Consider the following 20,028-nt stretch of genomic DNA (forward strand, 5'->3'; position numbering starts at 1 on the left):
GTTATTGGTTAAATGTACATTTAATAGTGCTCCAGATGCCTTATTGAGAGCCTAACCATATATGGTTAAGAGAAGGGGATGTTGATATCCATCAATTCACTATACAGTGTACTGATTAGAATAAAATGAAAAAGTACTCTTACCTGTACGGTCATCCTGGTTAAAGTCCTCAACTGTTATTTGCACAATTTCATCCAACTCTTGCTCAGACATTGTTCAGCTGAAATAAAAAATAGGACAGCAAATATTTCTTTCCTGACATGTCACTACAAGATAGAGTATCTTCCTGTTGTATCTGTTGATGCCCCTTGCAGCTAAAATGTGCTTATGACACAACTGACATCATCTCAAATAATATATACTGCATTTCCCTTGTTTGTATGATTCAGGAATGTTTTCGAAAGTGTTTCTCACAAGAATAAGTTATTTCTGACCAAGAAGAACAGAACTGGTCAATTTCAATGTAGCACTATATTTCGATGTTCTTGATACTGTTTAATCTCATCTGCTGTTGTAGAGGTATGATTGCTATTTGTTCTGTATACTGCTGCTTTTTATGACAATACACTGCTGTTTGTTTGGTTTGTGTATACTGCCCATCCCGGAAGTGCATTAAGTATAACCACTACAATAGAGGTGCTTTTCTGTATGCTATTGATATCCCATTTGTCAACATATTGGAAAGAGGGTTGCAATTACATTTGGTTTTGATCATGCAATCACTGCTACAAATGAAATGTAACACAAACAGGAGTAAACATTCATTTCTATGTATCACATCAACAAAGTTCACTTTTTTTTTAAATACTATGAATTTAAGTCTACTATGGATTTATCTGAGATTTCATCTGATTTCATTTGCGTCTTTAGGCACATATTACAAGCATGGGTGTGACTGTACAGCTTGTAAAATGGAAGGGGTAATATTCATAGGCCAGTGTGAATGAATTCCTAACACTAATTGATGCAAGGACAGTCACCTAATGGAATCACAATAACATATTTCTGTCACACTTTATATGCAATAGATGTAAGGATACACTTTATTAACAATTTAAGTTATATGTCAAATACAAATTCAGTAGAATTAAAATATTTTCATTATCTATGTACAGGGACACGTCTCATGGGTTAGGGTAGGATTATGGTTAAGAGAGAGACAACTCAGATCCAAACACAAGTAGGGTAACGGTGTTTATGAGACAGGTGGGACAGGTATCCAGGAACATCATGTGTTGGTCCTCTTTTGGTATAATTCTTCTAGTTGTATATGCAAAATAAAGTCCAATGTAAATAACTACGAGCATTATCGTGATGATGATGAAAAGCGTATCATCGATGATAAGTGGCTTGATACTAGAAAACCCGCCAACATTGTATTAACTAAATGGTGCTGTTAGCTAGGGTTAGCTCTGGCAGCGTGCGGGAACTGGGGTACAGTGAAGCTGTTGTAGTAGAACCCTGCATTCTTAAATGACCATGAAATTATCACGTAGCAATGTTAAAGTGGCGTTAGCCCGGCTAACTGCGCGTAAACTAGCAGTCCGCTACGGCTAAGTAGCTAACTGGGCGGGGGTGTCTAAGCGATGTGAAGCATGGACGAATTAAAACAGACAAATATCCCAACGGGGACATATATGCAATTTCAATAATGTATCCAAACTGTCGTTACTACCACCGCATTTCGGAAACCCCGTTCAATTTTGCAATAGCTAACTAGCCTGAACAGAAACACGCTAGCTAACGTTAGCTGTCGCTACAAAGTCGGATTTGCAAGCTTGCGTGCTAACGTTAAAGCTGAAGCAGAGCTAAGGAGCCGCCGTCTAAGCTAGCGTGGCGATTAGCATGCTAGTGGGGCCTAAAGGCCGCCGATATCTAATGCAAAAATTGTAAACTGTTAGAAGAAATATCAATAAAATCTGATTCTGATACGGCATCTTTCCCTCAGTGCTGGCACACGACACATGTACTGTGTAAGATTGGGTTATATTACCGTGTGAATGATGAATTCTCGTGTTGTTTGTAGAGATTCCGATAACGGCGCTGTTCCTCGCGAGAGATGAGTCCTCGCCTTCGTGTGTTCCTCACATGGAAGGTTCCTCACTGATACAGAGGAGCATAGGCTGAGTCCAAAGCAGTCTTTAGCCGATAGTCAGCGCAGCAGAAGGAACACCCGAAATTGTCAGCAGATTTATCATTAAATAATGTACATCTCAGTTCATTATAACAGGAGGGGACTGTGCCGCCGAGTTGGCTTTTCTGTTTAGCTAATTGTTTCATATAAATAGTAAAAAAAAAAAAAAAAGGATTTGGCAGAAATCATCGTGCGAACTTTCATTTCTAGACCTGATCGCTATAACATTAAGTTACGTATCACATTTCAACAATAACGTTTTTATTATTATGATTTTTAACGTAATATATAATTGCTCCAACAGAAATTGTCTATTTGGCAAGGCCCCAAATATCTGTTGTAACCTGGTGACACACATTCTTGCAGCTGTCACCAGTTGTTACTCGAACTGGCTGGCAAAGCAATTGAGACTGTGCAGGATTTAATTTAATGTAACTCAGAACATTTCTTCAAATGTTTTCGCATCACTTGTTTTCCATGTCCACTATTTCGGCGACTATTTTGACTGAGGCCTGCGGGCATCAGCCTATGAAAAGTAACAAAAACTGAAATGTATCCTGCTATCTCACTGTGACCATATATATCGGTAAACATGTAAGTTAAGGTATCAACTAATATAACAGAGTAATGTGAAACAGGCCTAATCTAGAACCAAACTAAGGACCTTAAGTGATAACGATGATCATAAAGACAGAGGTAGACATATACAAGTAATATTGTAATCTGTCTACATAGCTTCAGTTCAGATAATCTTGTCTTATGTAGATATTAAAAGTTGTAGATTTTTTTAAGTTGTTGTAATAATTTAACTAAATATAATAAATGCTAATAATTAAGTGTAACACAAAAACAAAAGCATAAATAAACACACACTAAATAACTGAAATAAGTTCATCCTGGACAGGACTATTCTCATTCTGGACACCACCTGTCTGACCTGTTGCCCTATGGCAGGTGCTGCAGGACCATCAAGGCATGGACCACCAGACTGGGATCCTTTAATAACCTTCATTAAAGTAATAAAGCTAGAGAGGATATTTCAGCCAGCTTAAGCTATTTAATTTGTTGTTGACCATGTAAGACACTGTATTTGATCATCTTACCATACCTTTAAGTGCTCTCCACATCTAGTGGAGTGGAAGTTAGAATGCAAGGGAACTGCACCCTGTGGCCAATGTCAAGCTGGGATATGATGCCATGGCTCCAGCTGATGACTTTCCACTTGCAGCCTCTGCAGGAACAATACTCAGATGCCATAAAGTATATTTTTCCTATTGCTGCAGTCTGCCTGATTTTTTGATGCAGGCCAGCTGAGGTCAGATGTTCTTGGCAGTCTGAATAAGGACATGTCAATGTCACCTGCCACAGCTTGCGTGGCATCCAGAGTAGCAGGGAGTGGCCAAAGTAATTCTCTCGTGGTGGACAAGTACTACTCTTCAGTGGCACCTGTGGTGGATACCACCAAAACTTGTCAACCCTGCTGAAATCCAGCTCCAGATGCTCCTGTGCTGTCCACCTGAACAGTGCCTTTGACATCCAGCCAGCTGGGAAGCAGACCCATTGTGCTGGAGGAAACAAAAACAAAGAAATAAACACATATCCAAATTGACTTCACTTCACATAACTGTATTATCTCTGGAAAGGAAACTTTTGAAATTAAATAAAGGAAAAAATGAAAAGAAATTAACATCACCAGTACCACTCAGAAGAGCAAATTTTACAGTAATTGATATTGTCTTGTATGGAGTATGACCATACATGCCACATGTGCCTTCTCCAATTTACCTGTCTCTGCTAGCAGTGTGCTGTCATCCAGCTCAGTGCACACAGAGGGGTGAGCAGAGGTGGGTTAATTTTTGGAATCCAGGCCAGGTACTCTACACTACACTAAGCACATCTCCTCCATGTTTGTGACAGTCTGGATGTGGACAATTTCTCTATTGCCACTACCTGCCTGATCTTCTGATGGCAGTGTGAATTTCACTTGCTATAGTCTTCATGGCACCCAGAGCAGCAGGGGGAAAAGTGATTTGTCAAGGATTTAACCAATGTTTGTTCACCCTGCTAAAGTCCAGCTCAGGATGTCTCTGTGCTGTTCACCTGAATAGGGCCTTGACTATCCATCTCTGGTCTACTTCAGGCAAGGTGTGTGAAGTTGCAATACTGTAAAAGTCCACTAGCTGCTAGGTTAATGTATAACATGTAAAATGCCATAGATTTACGCTAGTAAAATGTGTCTTAATTTTGTGAATGTCAAATGTTGCCACTGTTAAGCCACAATATTTATGTAGCTTACTGGGATAAATGTAAAACAAGCTTTGCTGCATGTTCCATGATGAGTGGCAGAAGTTAGATATGACCTGTATTGATAACTTTGTGTGGATGTAACTTGACATGGATGTGTGACCTGTCTATAGGTCAGGTTTTGGTAAATGGTGAATTCTAGGACAAGTCCAGTGTCAAGGAGAGCATCCACTGAAGAGTAGAGATTCCAGCTAACTGGAATGTAAGCCAATCTACAGGTCCAACGGAGGGATCCTACAGACAGATACGGCCAAAGAACTGGACTCAGAGATGCCTAAGAATTAATTAAGTGCAGAGCTTATGTTGGGGATAGTTTTATGTTGTGTTAAAATGGTAAATATCTGTGCTGCAGTTAATGTGCTCATTACACGTTCATGCAAATTCATCTGTGTGCTGAGTCTCCTTACTGGTATTCAAGCCTTTGTCCTATCCCTCCAATGCTGGTCCACATCTCCTTATTCACAGCTTTTAAGTGTAACCAGGTGTATTCACATGTATCCACCCAGCTGGAGTATTGACTTGTACTGCTGGAAAAAACAAAAACAAAGACATAAATACAAAAAATACAACATCACTTCATTATCTCTGTAAAGGAAACTTATTAAACATATTTAAAAAGTAGACAAAAAATTATTAATAATAATTAATATAATAATATAATAATTAATTTAAAAAATTATGTAAGGATCACAAGTACCACTCACAGACCAGCAAAATTTCCAGTAATTAATACTGTGTTGTGTTAAGTATAAACGCACATGCCTAATTGCCTCTACCAGCGGTGTGCTGTCATCGAGCTCAATGGACATGGTAGCGTGGCTGATGGCCCTGTGGCTGCTTCAGTGGACATGGTCAGGTGGATGATGACCATGAGTATACCAGAGTCAAAACTAAAAAACAGAGCAGGACAAATATAAAAATTGTGAGTACTGAACAATTAATCCTGAACATAGAAAAATGTGTTTTACAAATAAATGTTTGTTAAGTAGAATTGACAAGTAGCAGGTGACAATGGCAAATTTAAATAGTGAGTGGGGTGATGAAGAAGCCAGAGAACAGGTGTGTCAGTGGGCAGGGGAAGTCTGGGGAATTGCAAATGAAAAGCAGGTAAGCAGATGGATATGGGGAGAGGAACAAAGAAGGGACATCTGGTGGGTGGATGAAGAATGGCACAGCTGAGGAAATGAAGGGACAAACATGGACAGGGAGACGAAAGCAAGGGCCAAGGGGAACTGAGGAGCAGCTTGTGACAGGTTAGGCAACTTCCTGACCAAGAGGGAGTGGAAGAGTACTGAGGGTGGGGAGAGAGCTGGGTTTGGGTTTATTGCTCTTCCTTTTTGGTGATTATTAATCTGCCAGAAGAGCTCAACATACTCCCTTGTTGTGGAGGTGGTCTTGGGAGTTTTGTTGCCTTGTCCAGCACTCTCTCCAAGGACATGGGTCACAGCCCCCACTTTGATTTATTGGTATCTTTCTCCATTGTTGCTTCAGTTGTGTCCAAGAGGTTTAGACTGCCCTCAGTCGGTCTCCTAGTTTCATCCAGATTAAAAAATTATAATACAAAGAAAACAGAAACATATGTAAATAACACAGAACATGAGCAAAACGTTTGGTAACACATTACTTGAGGCAGCTTTGTACATTACTACCAGTATATCAGTTGCAATCACCCTGTAATGCTGATTTTATATCATGCTCTAGCTATGTATATTTTCTCCAACATGCTCAAAATGTCAGATAACATCCTAGAATCAGTATGAGAGTCAAATAGGCTGGATACATTCTGTATGGTTGAAGAGACAACAAACAAACAAACTGCAGTTAGAATATGCTTGGTCTGACCTCTTATGTTAATCAGTAGTCATCATTTTTGTCTTCCTTTTAATTTTGTATTTACTTTTTAAATTCTTTTTAAATTCTTAGTTTATCATATATTCAACTGCAGTAGACAGACAGCAAACTAAGAATTTCGTTGTGCTGAAAATTAACAGCAGAGTCTTTGTATACTTATTACAAACTATACTTATTACTATCCTTAACTCCCATCTTAACTAAAACTAAAATAAATGAAACCAAACTGAAGTCTGTGTTATTTCCGTCTCATGCAAATCAGGTAATGCAACATTTGGTTGTCATTTGTCTGTGCTGTTGTGTTTTCCAATAATGTATTATACCGAAGCTGTCCAGTTTAATTTCTTATCACCAGTAACCAGTTAAGCACACTACTGGAACTATGCGTTTCATTTAGCAGTTCTCAGTTGCTTTGCCCATGCCACAACCAGCACACTATACACTGAAACAATTTCTTGGGGCTACATTTGCATACTCAGCAAACAACCCAAATACACTGACTGTATATTTCGGCGTCTTTTAGCTAACTGGGGATATAAATAAAGGATAAAACACAGATTACGGAGTTGATAATGAATGGAAAACTGTTAAAAAAAAAAACTGTAAAAAAGAAAACTGTTTGAAAATTGGTCGGCTAGGTCAGGTACATATGAAATTTTCATACTTGTCCTGCGTGCATGCTAATACTGTAGGTAAACCACATCTTTTCACGAACTGGATTCAACTGTGAAACTTCGAGACCGTAAAATAACGATGATAACGACAGCAAAAATATTGTAAAATTTGTCGTCTATGCTTGTTTTTTCTGCCGATTATGATTGGTTAAATCATGGAGAGCGCAACGAAAGGTTATTGGTGTTCACAATTCTCGGCATCTGATTGATAAAACCTTGGTAGAATTTTAGGGAGTGATAGGCAACGCGATTGGCTCTCAGTGTCACATGCTCGACTGCGATAGAGAGAGGGGTTCTTCCATTTTATCGACCGAAATGAAAAGTAAAGAGAAAAAAAAGTTATCACCGAGCCAGCCAGGAGTCGAACCTAGAATCTTCTGATCCGTAGTCAGACGCGTTATCCATTGCGCCACTGGCCCGACGAACGGAGCACTGACATTACTCTTTTTTGAAGTTTATTATTGGTTATGCTGTTAAGTAATTGTTGCTAATACAGCAAATAGCATAAACTATATAAATAATAGTGGTGCAATCATAGTTTAATATAATAATAGTATAAATAGTATGGCCACTAAAATCTGTCATTGTAAAACTGACTGTCACTTAGTCTAACCATGTATGTATCGTGGGGCACTTCCACTGCTCAGAGCCATAATGACACTACAACATTCATGATGCTTTTTCTAATAAATGTCCATTGTCCTGGTATCACAGTTGTGACTCCACCACGGAGCCGTTTAGACCAGGTGGCATCGCCCTTGTGTCTGTGTGTCTAATGGGAAATGTGTAGTGCGAGCAAAAATAATTTTACTTTAATCCTGGTTTTACTGTCTGTAAAATAATTTTGCAACTCTGTAACGCGTATGTTCTCATTTAGCGACAAATCCGGACAGAAGAGTCCACTATCAGTTTTAGCTGTTATGTAAACCCATTTAAGGGCAAATGCTTTGAGCTTTGGTGTACAGCAGAACTGGGGGAGGGGAGGAACTAGTCCCTTCTGTTGATTACCTGTAGCTGTGGGGTAAATCTCATAAAGTTACGTCATATCTTGCGGGTAATTTTAAGTGGAGCACGATGTCAGTCGACAGTATAGAGGGAAAAGTTCACAGCAGACGACACTTTCTCATAGCTCTTCCTCTTTGCAGAATTCACAGCAGAGACCACTGAGACGGCCAACATGAAGTTCTGGGAGAGGCAAACCTTCGTCTTCCTAATGTCTGTTTTATGTCTCTGTGTAGCTGCAGACCTACATGGTAAGTAGAAGAAAAGTAGTGAACTTTGCACAGTGACATCGGTGACAACAAGTAGAATCTGTTGCTTTTAGATCTGAATGCATTGTCAATGTGAATAACATACTGTAGCTACAGTATTGTTTGACTGTGTCTCATGGGACTGAATTCGTTGTCAACGTCCTTAACTGACTTTAACTATTCGCATTTTATTGATAATTAATCGACGTTACCTTACACCTACATACTGGCGATACTTGGTATCCAAAGGTGAAATCATATCCCTGGCTCACTGCGAGTTTTAATTATTAAGGATAATCCTTTTTTACGCTGGCTAAATGCTCAACATGCATCATGGTCATATTATTTAAACCACTTGATTTCAGATAAAGTGTTAACACACTAGAAAAGGAAGTTACAGTCATCCATTGAATTTCCCAACTGTACTCAGTGGGCCAAAGTTGAATCTGGGAGCAGCTCTGCAGTCAAAGGACTGGTTTGAATGAATGTGTGTTTCCCACTATTATGCAGTTTGATGCACCAAAAGGTGAAAAAACTGAGCCGCCATAATGTTGGTTATGCAACAGCTATTCATTATTTGTTTATTGTGTATGTTGAATTGATAGATTACTGATTGTCACATTACGGCTCTGACTGAGTCCTTATACCCTTACAGCACCTGAAGTCCACACAAAACTCGGGAGCCTGAGAGGTGAGTATGTGAGTGTAAAGGACACAGAGACCGGAGTCCATGCCTATCTGGGTATCCCATTTGCCAAGCCACCCGTAGGCCCCGCTCTAAGACTTTCTGCACCTCAGCCTGTGGAGGGATGGGAAGGAATGAGAGATGCCACCAAGCAGCCGCCCATGTAAGGCTTCCATATGCTCCAGTTGTTGCATACCACACTTGTGGGAATCATGTCCAATATTTTTTCATTAAAAAAAATCTCCTTTTCAGGTGTGTTCAGCCTAAAGAGCTTCTTGTAGATCTGCTTGAGAAACTCAGTGGCATGTTGGCAGATGTTCCAGACATTTCAGAAGATTGCCTTTACCTCAATATCTACACTCCTGCAAACAGAGCTCACGATGCCAAGCTCCCAGTAAGAACTCCTTACTTTAGGTTTTGAAATGATAATGGTTTTAAAAAGTAAAAATGTTCTTTATGCTTCGTGGAAAAAATAAATATCTTTCTTTACTTTATCAGGTCATGGTCTGGATCCATGGTGGAGGGTTTACCTTGGGGTCAGCCTCAACATATGATGGCTCTGCCCTGGCTGCTTACCAGAATGTGGTTGTGGTTTTGATCCAGTACCGCCTGGGACCTCTGGGCTTTCTCAGGTAAAAGGTCACCAAGCACACTAACAATGAATATACAAGGATTACGTCCCAAATGTATGTAATATAAATGTATGTTTTGTCCAGCACTGGCGATGAGCACATGTCCGGGAACTTTGGACTGCTGGATCAGGTACAAGCTCTGAGGTGGATCCAGCAGCACATTCACAACTTCGGTGGAAACCCAGATTTAGTCACGATATTTGGGGAGTCCGCTGGTGGAGTGAGCGTATCCCTCCTGGTAAGGATCAATCTGCACAGACAGCACCTTAAATGAACTCAGTTTTGGTGTGTCGCAAGTGTCGCATTGTTTATGTCATTGCAAAGTTACTACTGTCCACGGAACCTAGAATTTCTTCTGCTGCTTTAATCAACAGCTTCTCTCACCACTGTCTGATGGCCTGTTTCACCATGCCATTGCTGAGAGTGGCACTGCTGCAATGGATGTTCTTGTAGTAAATGATCCTCTACCAGTGACACAGGTTCGTGATCAATCTGCCTTCTTTTGTGTGTAAACATTCTTCAGTGTACAATATAGAGAATACCATTATATGTAAAAATTGTTGAGATGGATCCCTTATGTCTGTCCTCAGATAGTAGCAAACATATCTGGCTGTAGCCTGGAAAGCACAGAGAAGATTGCCCACTGCATGAAAAACATTGATATTGAAACAATTGTGGCAGTTGGGAAGGTGAGACACTTGGTGGAATTAGTTGAACATGAGCCTTCTGCAATATTTCTTAAATGGTCAGATTTCATATAGTTGTTTTGTGTTGTCTATATTTGAACTTTTTCTTTCTTCTTTCACATTTTATTCTCTGAAGGATGAAAAATTGAGGTATCCTGTAAATGTTGACGGACACTTCCTGCTGAAACCTGTGGATGAGCTGTTCCGTGACCGTGCACTTCTCACTGTACCATTCATGACCGGTGTTAATGATGATGAAGGGGGCTGGTTACTCACTAATGTAAGCACAAATGCTAAATTATCACTGAAATTTGTGTGACTGAAGAGCTTACTTGGTTTTGCCTCTGTGCATGTCCGAAATGTTAAATGCAGCTATGTCTTCCCTTAGTACTTCTCTCCTCCAAACTGGACAGAGGGAGTGGATCGGGAGCATGTTGTGAACATGCTGTACATGTTCTACTCTGATGTAAGACAGACTCTGCCTGACATTACAGTCCTACTCGTACGTATTATGCTCGAGCTTCTCTGACAGATGTGTCACTCATTTTCTCAAGCCCAAGGATGGAATCATCAGAGACCTGATAACAGGTGAATATATTGGAACTGGCGAAGATCGTGTGAAAAACAGAGATGGGTTCACTGAGATAATTGGAGATTTGTTTTTTACCATCCCAGCCATCAAGACCGCTAATGCCCACAGAGGTAAATTTTTATACATGATTATGCAAATCTTTTTGAGAACCCATATTCAGTATTTATTGTCACACACTTTCATAAACAAGATATATCACACGCTTTTGTTTGCTACTAGATGCAGGCGCCCCTGTGTACCTGTATGAGTACCAGCATCCTCCCTTGTTCCTGCAGGCGAAAAGGCCAAGCTTTGTTGGGAGCGACCATGGAGATGAAATCTTTACAGTATTGGGATTATGTTTCACAACTACCCATGTCAAATTAGCTGGTAAGGGCAATATAAAAAATTACGTTTTCAGTAGGCCAACAGATATGTGGGTAGTCTTTGGGTTTCCCGGAGTGCAAAGCCTTTTACCTGACTATCATTATTTTAGACGCGTGCCCTGAAGAGGAGCAACAGTTCAGCAAAACCGTAATGAGCTACTGGGGCAACTTTGCTCGCACAGGGTAGGAATTACCACTCATTATACAGTAAGTTTTCATATATGGGGAGGTAAGACAAAGCTGTTTGCAACACTTGTGTATGTGTGCGTGTGTGTGTAGGTCTCCTAATGGAGACGGCCTTGTCCACTGGCCAAAGTATGGAGTAGAAGAGGAATACCTGGCAATTGGTTTGAAGGAGCAGGTGGCTGGTCAGCACCTGAAGAAGGAGCGGTTTGTCTTCATGACTCAGACCATCCCGGAAAAGGTCCGACAGCATGAAGAGAAGAAGGAGCGCAGCGAGCTGTAGAAAAGTCAGCTCTCCCTCCCCCATTCCATCAGTTTTATCAATAATGATGATATTTTAACCAACTGAAATACATTTGTAGCACTACTGTGGGCCTTATGAACCTTAATGAAATGTGGAAAGGAAATGTGAGTTTTCAAAATGTAACCTCAGCAGATTTTTAAATTCCTCAGTTGAAGAGTGTGTGTAGTAAAATTGGGTGAATACTTTTTATAGTCACTGTGTACTGTATATTAAACATCAGTTTGAATCTAGGGTAGGGATAGCCCCTAAGATTTCCTCTGTAAAATCCAAAAATTGAAAAGGAAGCATCTAGAAGGGAACTAAAAGTTATGGGATACTCCTACTGTGTTTGCCCACGCACTTATTACCTCCTTCATGATCTAGATTTTAATAAAAAATAAAAATCTTTCGAAACTGTTCAATTGTTTGTATCCTTCACATTCATAAAAGAAACAAATGGGAACACATAAACACAAACTAGCCATTACTGTGAAAGGATTAACATGGGTCACTTAATCACAGGGTGTAACATATACAGTGTAATATAGGGATGTTGTGTGTGGTGCTGCAAACTGTCAAAAATCTAAATTCAACTATGGTAGGTGATAGTTGAGAGTGGCTCTCGAGTCACAGCAATGTGATAGACATACAGACAACAGAAAAAACAGATATGACAAAAAGGTTCTTTTCAGTTTTTTTATTTTTACTACTGAGAAGAGCGCTTAAACTGAAAAGCTCCCTGAAGTCCGATGTGAGCAGTTCAATAGGTCAAACTTAGTTTTTCACAAAATCAGGCGTATGGCATTGAAAATAGTATAAAGCAACACTTTTCAAAGGCAAATCATTCAAATAGCTGGGTACAGAGGACTTACAGACAGAGAATGTATAAAACAAATGTACTAAAATTGCAAGTAAATTAATTAGATGTGACAAAATAAACCCAAATGATGCTTTAGCAGACTTTTTTTTTTTTTTTTTGCAAATTTTAGTAAAGCTGCAGTCTGATATAAAAGTGCTGGCCAGTGGTTTTGAATGATTCACTATATTACCCAGAAAAGTGCACTTGGAGTAAGAAAGCTACTGGGTATCACCATCAGGCCATAATGAGACATACAGACACTTACTTGGTACTTTGAGATGCACTTTGAGCTGTTAGTTTTGTCTAATGTTAAGCAAGCCTGGTCTCAGGTTTGAAATAAATTGGAAAAGTGGAGGGAATAGCTTTGCGGGCATAAAGCCAGGCAAACACTGTGTCAGCCATTTAAACAAACAACAAATGCAATACAGTTCAATAGGTAAGACAAGTTTCTGTTTCAGACCATAATTATATAAGCACATAAACTGTATAATTTTGATACTTTGATTAAATCCAGCTTATGTATAGGTTATGTTATTCTATTGCAATACAATACATCTTTCCAATTTACATAATATTTCATCAGGTGTGGTGACATTAGAATAATATTTGATGTGGGACCATGAGCCCAAGCATATCACTGAAAAACATATCTGTAAAGTTCAAAGGACAGAAACAAATCAGTCTGCCCAAAACTGACTGATTAAGCTACAGTGTTTGATAAGACAGCAAGTCCTTTCTTTGTCAATGGTTAGAAAATTGCCCAGTTGTAAAACTCACTCGCTAGTTCTATCAATGTAACTTCATACATCTTTGTTATACACATAAATTATTTTGTTTTTAACTGAGTAATGGCAAAGAGAAAAACACCTGAGATGCTCTTTTCTTTATTCTGATGTCTCTAAAACAAAAAATAAAAACTAAAATAAAACTTAAGAGCAAGGCATGCTGCTTCATGAACATAAAACAACATTTTCAGATAATGGTTATGAATGTAATATGATTAGATCTAAATAAAACGCAGCATGCAGTTCAACGTGTTGGGCACTGAAATCATTGTAATACTATATATTAGAATACATTGGATACCTTTATCTTCTTCAAGCACTATCAAGTACAGACATGGTTTTAGAGGCACGTACAGTTTGATCCATAATAAGTGGTATGAAATATCATTCCTTTTCTCCTGCAGGGAATAAATAAATAAATTCATAAAAACATGTGACCTGTTATCATGCTGCACTGGAGGATTATGGTCTTACAGAGGTGAGGTGATAAACACTGGACTCCAGAGACCTTTCAAAGTGCTTGTATGGGAACAGGAGTGTGGGTGTGCTTGGGGAAGGGTGATGTAACTCACGTAATTAGACAGTAAAACCCAATGTTTGTGAAACACGTGACAGTAAAGTAATGGAAGCTGAGGACAGAGGTGATTCGTGTGTCATGGTTGTATTGTAGGAAGGAGACTTAAAGCTTGGTGCATCAGGATGTCCAGGACTGCATGTTCTGCAGCATGGCCTCAAACCGCTCCATGTTTGGGGCGTGAGCGTGGGCTAGATGGTCCGTCAGGCGGCTGTACAGACTGAAAGACTTCAACTCCAGCCAGATGAAACCAAAACGGTCCTCATCAAACAGCACAAAGAGCCCTGGGGTGCGCTCTGGACTTGTAAAGCCATGCCCAGCAATCAGGCCTGTGCCATAGAAGCTGAAATGGAGGAAAATCAATTTATCAATCAATGAATATTTTGAATGGATATCCATTTTAATTGGTCATAGACTCTGCTCTAACAAACAGTGAGCACAGAAAAAAATATCAGGTAATGGTTATGATTTGAGTATTTTACCTAAATAGTTAATAACTTGTAATAATGGTCGAATATTACTAAGGATTTATAGCAACCTTCATGTGTATTAACACAGATAAACTGATATATTTTTAATTTATAGTTATTAATCCGTCAGTACAGAGTCATCAGGAATGTTTCCTTCAGTAAGTGGATGACAATAATAATTCCATCATAGCTGAAATCAAATAAAAAAGATTACTGCAGTTATGTTTCTCTTGCAGGTTGCTTTTAATAAGTAAGCAGTTACAGCTAAACAGCTGGTTTTTTTTTGAGGTCTGTTAATCAGTGAGCTCCAAACTAATGCCTGTGATTTTTAAAAAAGTATACCTTCATCTGATGCACCAGGGTAGACACTCCATCAGTCCATTTTGCACCATACCCAGTTTAATTAATTATGGAAGCCAAAATCAACATCATAATGTCAGGTAAATGTAATTCCTTGGCTATAAAGCAGTAACTCTAAGGTTTAAGATAATTTTCTCACAGCAGTTGAGCAGTTCACAGCAGTTCAGTAAACATTCTGCACACACACACGCACATGCACACACACACACACACACACACACACTCATACACACATTCATTAGAGGCTGATATGATTTCAGCCTACTAGCCACGGACTTTCAACACTGAAGCAACTTACAACAGCTCAGGAACAATAGGTACACTGTGTGTCATCTACAGTCAACCTGTGGAATTTATACTGGACTTTTCATGTCCTTTCAGCTGAGTTCTTACCATTTCCTGCAGGTGCGAGGGTACACCTCGTTGCGAGCCATGACCCCCAGGGGCAGGACAAACGGCTGGGCTTCAGGAAGATTGGTGGTGGTGGTGGTGGTGGTGGTGGTGGAGGTGCTGCTGCTGCTGCTGCTGCTGGGGCCAGGCTGACAGCCGTCTGAACAGGCACCATGGTCTACGTCCATCGCTTCCGTTCCGCCGCCGGCACCACCACAGGCCCCCACTGCTGCACCACTGACTGCAGCAGAGCCACCCTTGGCCTGTTGTTCCACTTCCCTCTGCACTTCCTCATGCACTCCAAGCACAAGCCGTGACAGTTCCTCTATTTGGCGCTGTTGCTCCAAGTCTGGGAGGACCACAGGCCGGCTCAGGTCAACATCTAAAGTAAGCTGCCCTGCGGGAACGTTAGGGTCTCCCTGCAGGAAGGAAGAAAAATTACAGTTTTCACCAAAAGCAGGTGAATTTGGTGGGTTGATGTTTAATCCACTAGGTCAAAAATATAAAAATGTCCATTCACAGATTCAAAGCTTGAGTGATGATTACATCAGGAACTTTGGCTGAATAGTTTGTTGATGGAGAGGAGGAGGATGACTGGTTAGACATTTACAGGATACTAAATGATTCACCCTTGCGATTACATTATACTGCAGGGCCAACATGCATGCAAGTCACCCTAACCCTTTTTGAGACAACCATTACAGCGGTGCAGAAATTTTCCCACTGGATAATAAACTTGTGATAACACTGGTGTTACCTATTACACCAGACACTTTACAAAAAAAAAAAGATTCCCTTTTGGCTTTGGGTTTTAAATCCGAAATGCTGCACTTTTCTTTACTTTTTCTTTTTAAATGAAAAAAGATGGTGGGGTCGGTGGGGACGTTATGTAATTGGTGTGTGCCTGAACAACACCTCTGTTAATAATTAGTGAATGATCATTAACTTACTGTAAGCTTAGTGGCTCTTGCAGAAGTCCCGTGGAAACTGAGCATGACAATCTCCAAGCCATGACTGCCATAGGTACCTTTGAAGAGGCCTGGCTGTAGCAGGTCAGAGGGCATCAAAGGAGGAAGGTAGATCCTCCGGTATGTCAAGCAGTTACTGTCAAACGAAAGCATATGAAAACTAGAGCTTTACCTAAGCCTCTGCATGGACAGGTTATACATTCATCCACAAGAGAAATCTGGGCCAGCTCCTCAGATAAAAAGATACTACTTGACATTTTAATTTAACCTATAAGACCTAGCTGAGTGCATTAAACTGACTGACATGTGATTTCAGCTACAGAGAAACAGAGAACAGACAGATAAAAGGAAAAGACTCATACTCATATTGACTTGTATAAATGAACTTCATGAGAATGAGCTCCTGCATGTGCTCATGGAAAATTTCTTCCAGCGTTCGGCCCCATTCCTCCTCCAACCACGTTCTGAACTCCTATAAACACACACACACACACACACACACACACACACACACACACACACAAATTACAGAGCACTGATAACAGTCTCTGAAGTTTGACATTATCAAAGCACACAGGCTTTAAAACTATCATTAACCATGATAAGTGTATAATTACAAATAGATCATCAACAGGATTCAGGTAGTAACAGTAGTAACACACCTCTTGTCTGCCTCCTGGCATACGGTGATGATCAGTCTGGTTACATTTAGTTGAAAATTCATCCTTCTTGACGGTCTAAAAATATCAAAATGTGACACATGTTAGGGGGTGACCTACTTTTATAAGCTACTAACCTCAAATTAAAGTAGAATCAGCTATCTGTCTCAAGTAAATATACTCCAAATTCTGTCCAGCTCATTTGTTTGATGCACAGAAGAGCTTCTGTGCTATGCAAGCCCTCACCTGTATGTCTCCTTTATGGGGACCTTTGTGTCCGTACATACACTCCACAGTGGCCTTTTTGCTCTCCCACATGTGGATGCGAAAGAGCGGCCGTCTTCTCATGGGATCCTCTACGCGGGGGTCATGAGGTGGCAAATACATCCAGCCAATGATGAACATCCCGTCCACCTGAATGAAAAATACTTTTAATAACTTGTGAGCCATTGAAATTATCCTAAATTATGTTGTAAATTGTATGCTGTAAATTGTTGTAACTGTTCCTCATATTAATGCAGATGTCTCGTTTGCAGATGTACTACTTACCACAACGTTGAGCAATCCGCCATACGGGCCTATGTCAGGCTGCCATAAGCCCAAAATATGTCTGTATGGGTGAAGCACTGCAACACAACAGCACAACATCACACCATAATTGTCAGTTTCTGCTGCAATACACCCATGCTTTACTACAAGCTACACTGGGCATGGTTAAAAACACAAAAGGAAGATGTTAAAATCAACAGCCTGGACTTCTTGTTTTATGTCCCTCAGGATGAAGTCTATGAGATGTAAACCAAAACAGAAGAAAGCGTTAACTGACCAAATTCCTGTCAGCCAAGTTTCTAAACAATACACACGGCACACCGAGTTATCGAGCCTCCCATTTCACACTTTCACACTGAAAGCAAACACTGCAGAGGAGACTTTCCACATTTACTATTCCACACAGGGTGCGTAGCTCTGCTGCAGCTGTTTGCTTACAAATTAAACCAAAGAGTCCAACACACACACTCACACACACATAAACAACCCCTCATGCTGCAGTCATCCACGTTGTGGCCCGTGTACATACAGTGTGTGTACACATCTCTATAGTCCATGTGCTCGTAGTCCGGGAGGAGCTTCATAAAGCGCCCAGACTTCACCCGTGGGTTGACACCTGGACAGGCACAATATAGGCATGTGTAGAGCAACCATGGACCAAGGTGTGCTCAGTCCAACGCAGCCTACTAATGAATTTGGTAATGTGCCAAAAATAATCTGTTCAAAAGAGCCAACAAGGAGCCACCACTTTGCCTGGTATGTTTTGTGGAAGCCAGTATCTCACAATGCAAAATAAGCTCCATATGTCTACTGACAAACCAATGAGGAACAGATACATAAGAAAAGGTAAAAATGCAAATGCTGAATGACACAATGGGAGTAAGAAGGAATAAAATACTTAATTGGATCAATTAATGTGGTGACATGAGAGCTGTCAAACTCACGCTTAACATAGAGGTCCCGGCTAGACACTCCCCCCACTTCCATCTTCCTCAGATCCTCCTTCATGCCAAACTCTGCAGAGAGAAAACATGTAAGGGTCAATTTAATAGTCTCTATTAAGTTGTTATTCATTGTTCCTCTCCCAGTGTAAGAGCCTGTGAGTACTGTCTCTTTAACTCTGATACCAGTTTTGTTTGCTGTTTTCACTGTAACTGCATTCTTGTTATCTCTGCACCACTGAAAAAAGTGTTGCCTAGTAAATCCCTAGTATGAAACTTGTTGTGTAACTTTTCGTGGACACAACAATGCTCAGGTAACAACAATTATGAGCTGGAGAGATAAAATGTTTGGTATTTTTAACTGATAAACGAAGTGGGGTTGGGCAATACAACAATATATGTAGTGTGAGAGCTTCAGTTTGTCAGTGTCAAAGCTACTATGGTACTTCTCCCTTTAACGTCCGAGGGTAAATGACTGCATTTCTATAGCACTTTTGTCTAAATCTGGGTGTATTAGGCCATTGTGGGCAATGTTGCACATTGCAACATTGGGGATGTCAGGAAGTGCATCTTTATATTTTTCCTAACAGTTGGGTCTGATTATGTACATGTTACATGACATATTTGTTAAGCCTTGCTAATGCACAATCTCCCGACTAGCGACATGAAGTGGTGGGGTGGTGGTGGTCATAATAATGTTCAAGGCCCATCAAAAGCCTGAGGCCGCCCCTGCATCAACAGTCTTATCAGCTATTCATAATAGCTAACGTGGGCCTAAAAACAGTGAGAGACTTCTCTCTCTCTCTCTCTCTCTGTGTGTGTGTGTGTGTGTGTGTGTGTTTTTTTTTTTTTTTTTTTTTTTTTTTTACAGCAGTGACTAAGGACGCAGCGACTGAGTTCATTTCCTCCATGGTTCCCGTACTAATCGATAGAAATGCTTTTAGAGGGGGAAACATTTCCGAGGAACCAGCGATGCAGTGCACTGAGCCTGACGCAAATAACCTGTCGACAAGGAGGAATCCCATAACACACCTGATATGAATATGTAACTCAACGCTTTATTTAGCTATTATCTCTACGTCCGGCAATCGCTATATTTACCCTTAATGCACCGCCTTCTCCAGATGGTTTCGGTATTGAGGATTTGTCTGAATTTCTTGCAGACGAGGGCCACGTTCGGTAACGCTGTTCCGGGAAGCAGAGAGAATATTTCCACTAGAAGCTCAGGCGGTAATTCCACTAATGATTGCGGGTGTGGAGGTCCCGTGCTTGTGCGACTGAGAGAGCCTCCTCTGTTGACATGACCGCTGCCATATTCACAAGCGTCACTCGGCCCTGCAGTGGCGACGCCGCTCTCCGGGCCTCCGCCGCCGCCGACGTTGCCTTGCCTCTGACCCACGATCCGCTCCCCTTCTTCCTCGTCCATGTCGGAATCGCTGCCCTGATCCTGCTGGTTATGCCGCTGACGCCTCCGGCACCTTCGCGACTGACCCACTCCGCAGAGCCTGGCACAAACAGCCATCCGTAGTCACCAAACAGGCAACATTACATCACTACAACACATCTATCAGCTGCAGTCTGGCTGTTCTCCTCCGTCCTTCTGAGCATGGGCAGAAACATATCTTCCAACGTCACACGCGTAAAGAACGTAGACTTCCTTCCTCCTCTCTGTCTAAACAGAAGTCACGTACATTATGATATTGTTAACGCAGGTGTATGAAGAGGATCCATGCTTGACATCCAGTAAAATAATAAGTCGCCAGTATTGGAATTCGACTTAGGAGCTCATTATTGGCTCAGAGGTCAAGAACGGTGTGAACATGTTCTTGTAAAA

At 40.7% G+C, this 20,028-nt stretch overlaps 3 protein-coding genes and 1 non-coding gene across 6 annotated transcripts in view; 1 reads left to right on the plus strand and 3 right to left on the minus strand.

Moving 5' to 3' along the window:
- Positions 1-2,144, minus strand: part of banp (BTG3 associated nuclear protein) — a 33,936-nt gene extending 31,792 nt beyond the window's left edge. Inside the window, exons 1-2 of the mRNA XM_018664298.2 lie at positions 1,994-2,144; positions 144-220 (exon numbers count right to left, since the gene is read on the minus strand). Of these exons, the coding sequence (XP_018519814.1) occupies positions 144-213 (70 nt within the window). The 5' untranslated portion in view covers positions 214-220; positions 1,994-2,144. The remainder of the gene's footprint in view (positions 1-143; positions 221-1,993) is intronic.
- Positions 2,145-7,309: 5,165 nt separating this feature from the next.
- Positions 7,310-7,382, minus strand: trnar-acg (transfer RNA arginine (anticodon ACG)). Its single transcript has one exon. It is a non-coding gene; the product is annotated as a tRNA-Arg (tRNA).
- A 525-nt stretch (positions 7,383-7,907) lies between these two features.
- ces2b (carboxylesterase 2b) lies at positions 7,908-12,056 on the plus strand. 2 transcript variants are annotated; one of them, XM_051073449.1, is made up of 14 exons: positions 7,908-8,017; positions 8,109-8,216; positions 8,869-9,061; positions 9,151-9,292; positions 9,397-9,530; positions 9,615-9,768; positions 9,905-10,009; positions 10,121-10,219; positions 10,353-10,496; positions 10,605-10,682; positions 10,771-10,918; positions 11,028-11,177; positions 11,284-11,356; positions 11,453-12,056. In XM_051073449.1, the coding sequence occupies exons 2-14, from the start codon at positions 8,141-8,143 to the stop codon at positions 11,637-11,639; spliced, it is 1,683 nt and encodes a 560-aa protein (XP_050929406.1). In that variant the 5' UTR covers positions 7,908-8,017; positions 8,109-8,140; the 3' UTR covers positions 11,640-12,056. The 2 variants fall into 2 exon arrangements, with proteins under 2 accessions (XP_050929406.1, XP_018519646.1); XM_018664130.2 differs by lacking the exon at positions 7,908-8,017 and having other exon boundaries at positions 8,024-8,216.
- A 265-nt stretch (positions 12,057-12,321) lies between these two features.
- Positions 12,322-19,976, minus strand: fbxo31 (F-box protein 31). Of its 2 annotated transcripts, XM_018664128.2 has the most exons (10): positions 19,296-19,976; positions 18,198-18,269; positions 17,783-17,869; positions 17,254-17,330; positions 16,951-17,118; positions 16,708-16,782; positions 16,408-16,517; positions 16,028-16,181; positions 15,081-15,496; positions 12,322-14,200 (listed from the first exon to the last, which is right to left on the minus strand). In XM_018664128.2, exons 1-10 carry the CDS (start codon positions 19,714-19,716, stop codon positions 13,978-13,980), a joined length of 1,803 nt encoding a protein of 600 aa, XP_018519644.1. In that variant the 5' UTR covers positions 19,717-19,976; the 3' UTR covers positions 12,322-13,977. The 2 variants fall into 2 exon arrangements, with proteins under 2 accessions (XP_018519644.1, XP_018519645.1); XM_018664129.2 differs by lacking the exon at positions 17,783-17,869 and having other exon boundaries at positions 19,296-19,972.
- Positions 19,977-20,028: the final 52 nt, after the last annotated feature.

Source organism: Lates calcarifer, linkage group LG10, assembly GCF_001640805.2.
Source record: "Lates calcarifer isolate ASB-BC8 linkage group LG10, TLL_Latcal_v3, whole genome shotgun sequence".
Classification (NCBI taxonomy): domain Eukaryota; kingdom Metazoa; phylum Chordata; class Actinopteri; family Centropomidae; genus Lates; species Lates calcarifer.

Coding starts and splice junctions, on each gene's coding strand:
- ces2b (XM_051073449.1), top strand. CDS start 8,141: ATGAAGTTCTGGGAGAGGCAAACCTTCGTCTTCCTAATGTCTGTTTTA. Junction 9,293..9,396: donor CTCACGATGCCAAGCTCCCA/GTAAGAACTCCT, acceptor TTACTTTATCAG/GTCATGGTCTGGATCCATGG. Junction 11,178..11,283: donor TACCCATGTCAAATTAGCTG/GTAAGGGCAATA, acceptor TCATTATTTTAG/ACGCGTGCCCTGAAGAGGAG.
- fbxo31 (XM_018664128.2), bottom strand. CDS start 19,716: ATGGCTGTTTGTGCCAGGCTCTGCGGAGTGGGTCAGTCGCGAAGGTGC. Junction 16,518..16,707: donor TGCCAGGAGGCAGACAAGAG/GTGTGTTACTAC, acceptor GTGTGTTTATAG/GAGTTCAGAACGTGGTTGGA. Junction 15,497..16,027: donor CAAGAGCCACTAAGCTTACA/GTAAGTTAATGA, acceptor TCCTTCCTGCAG/GGAGACCCTAACGTTCCCGC.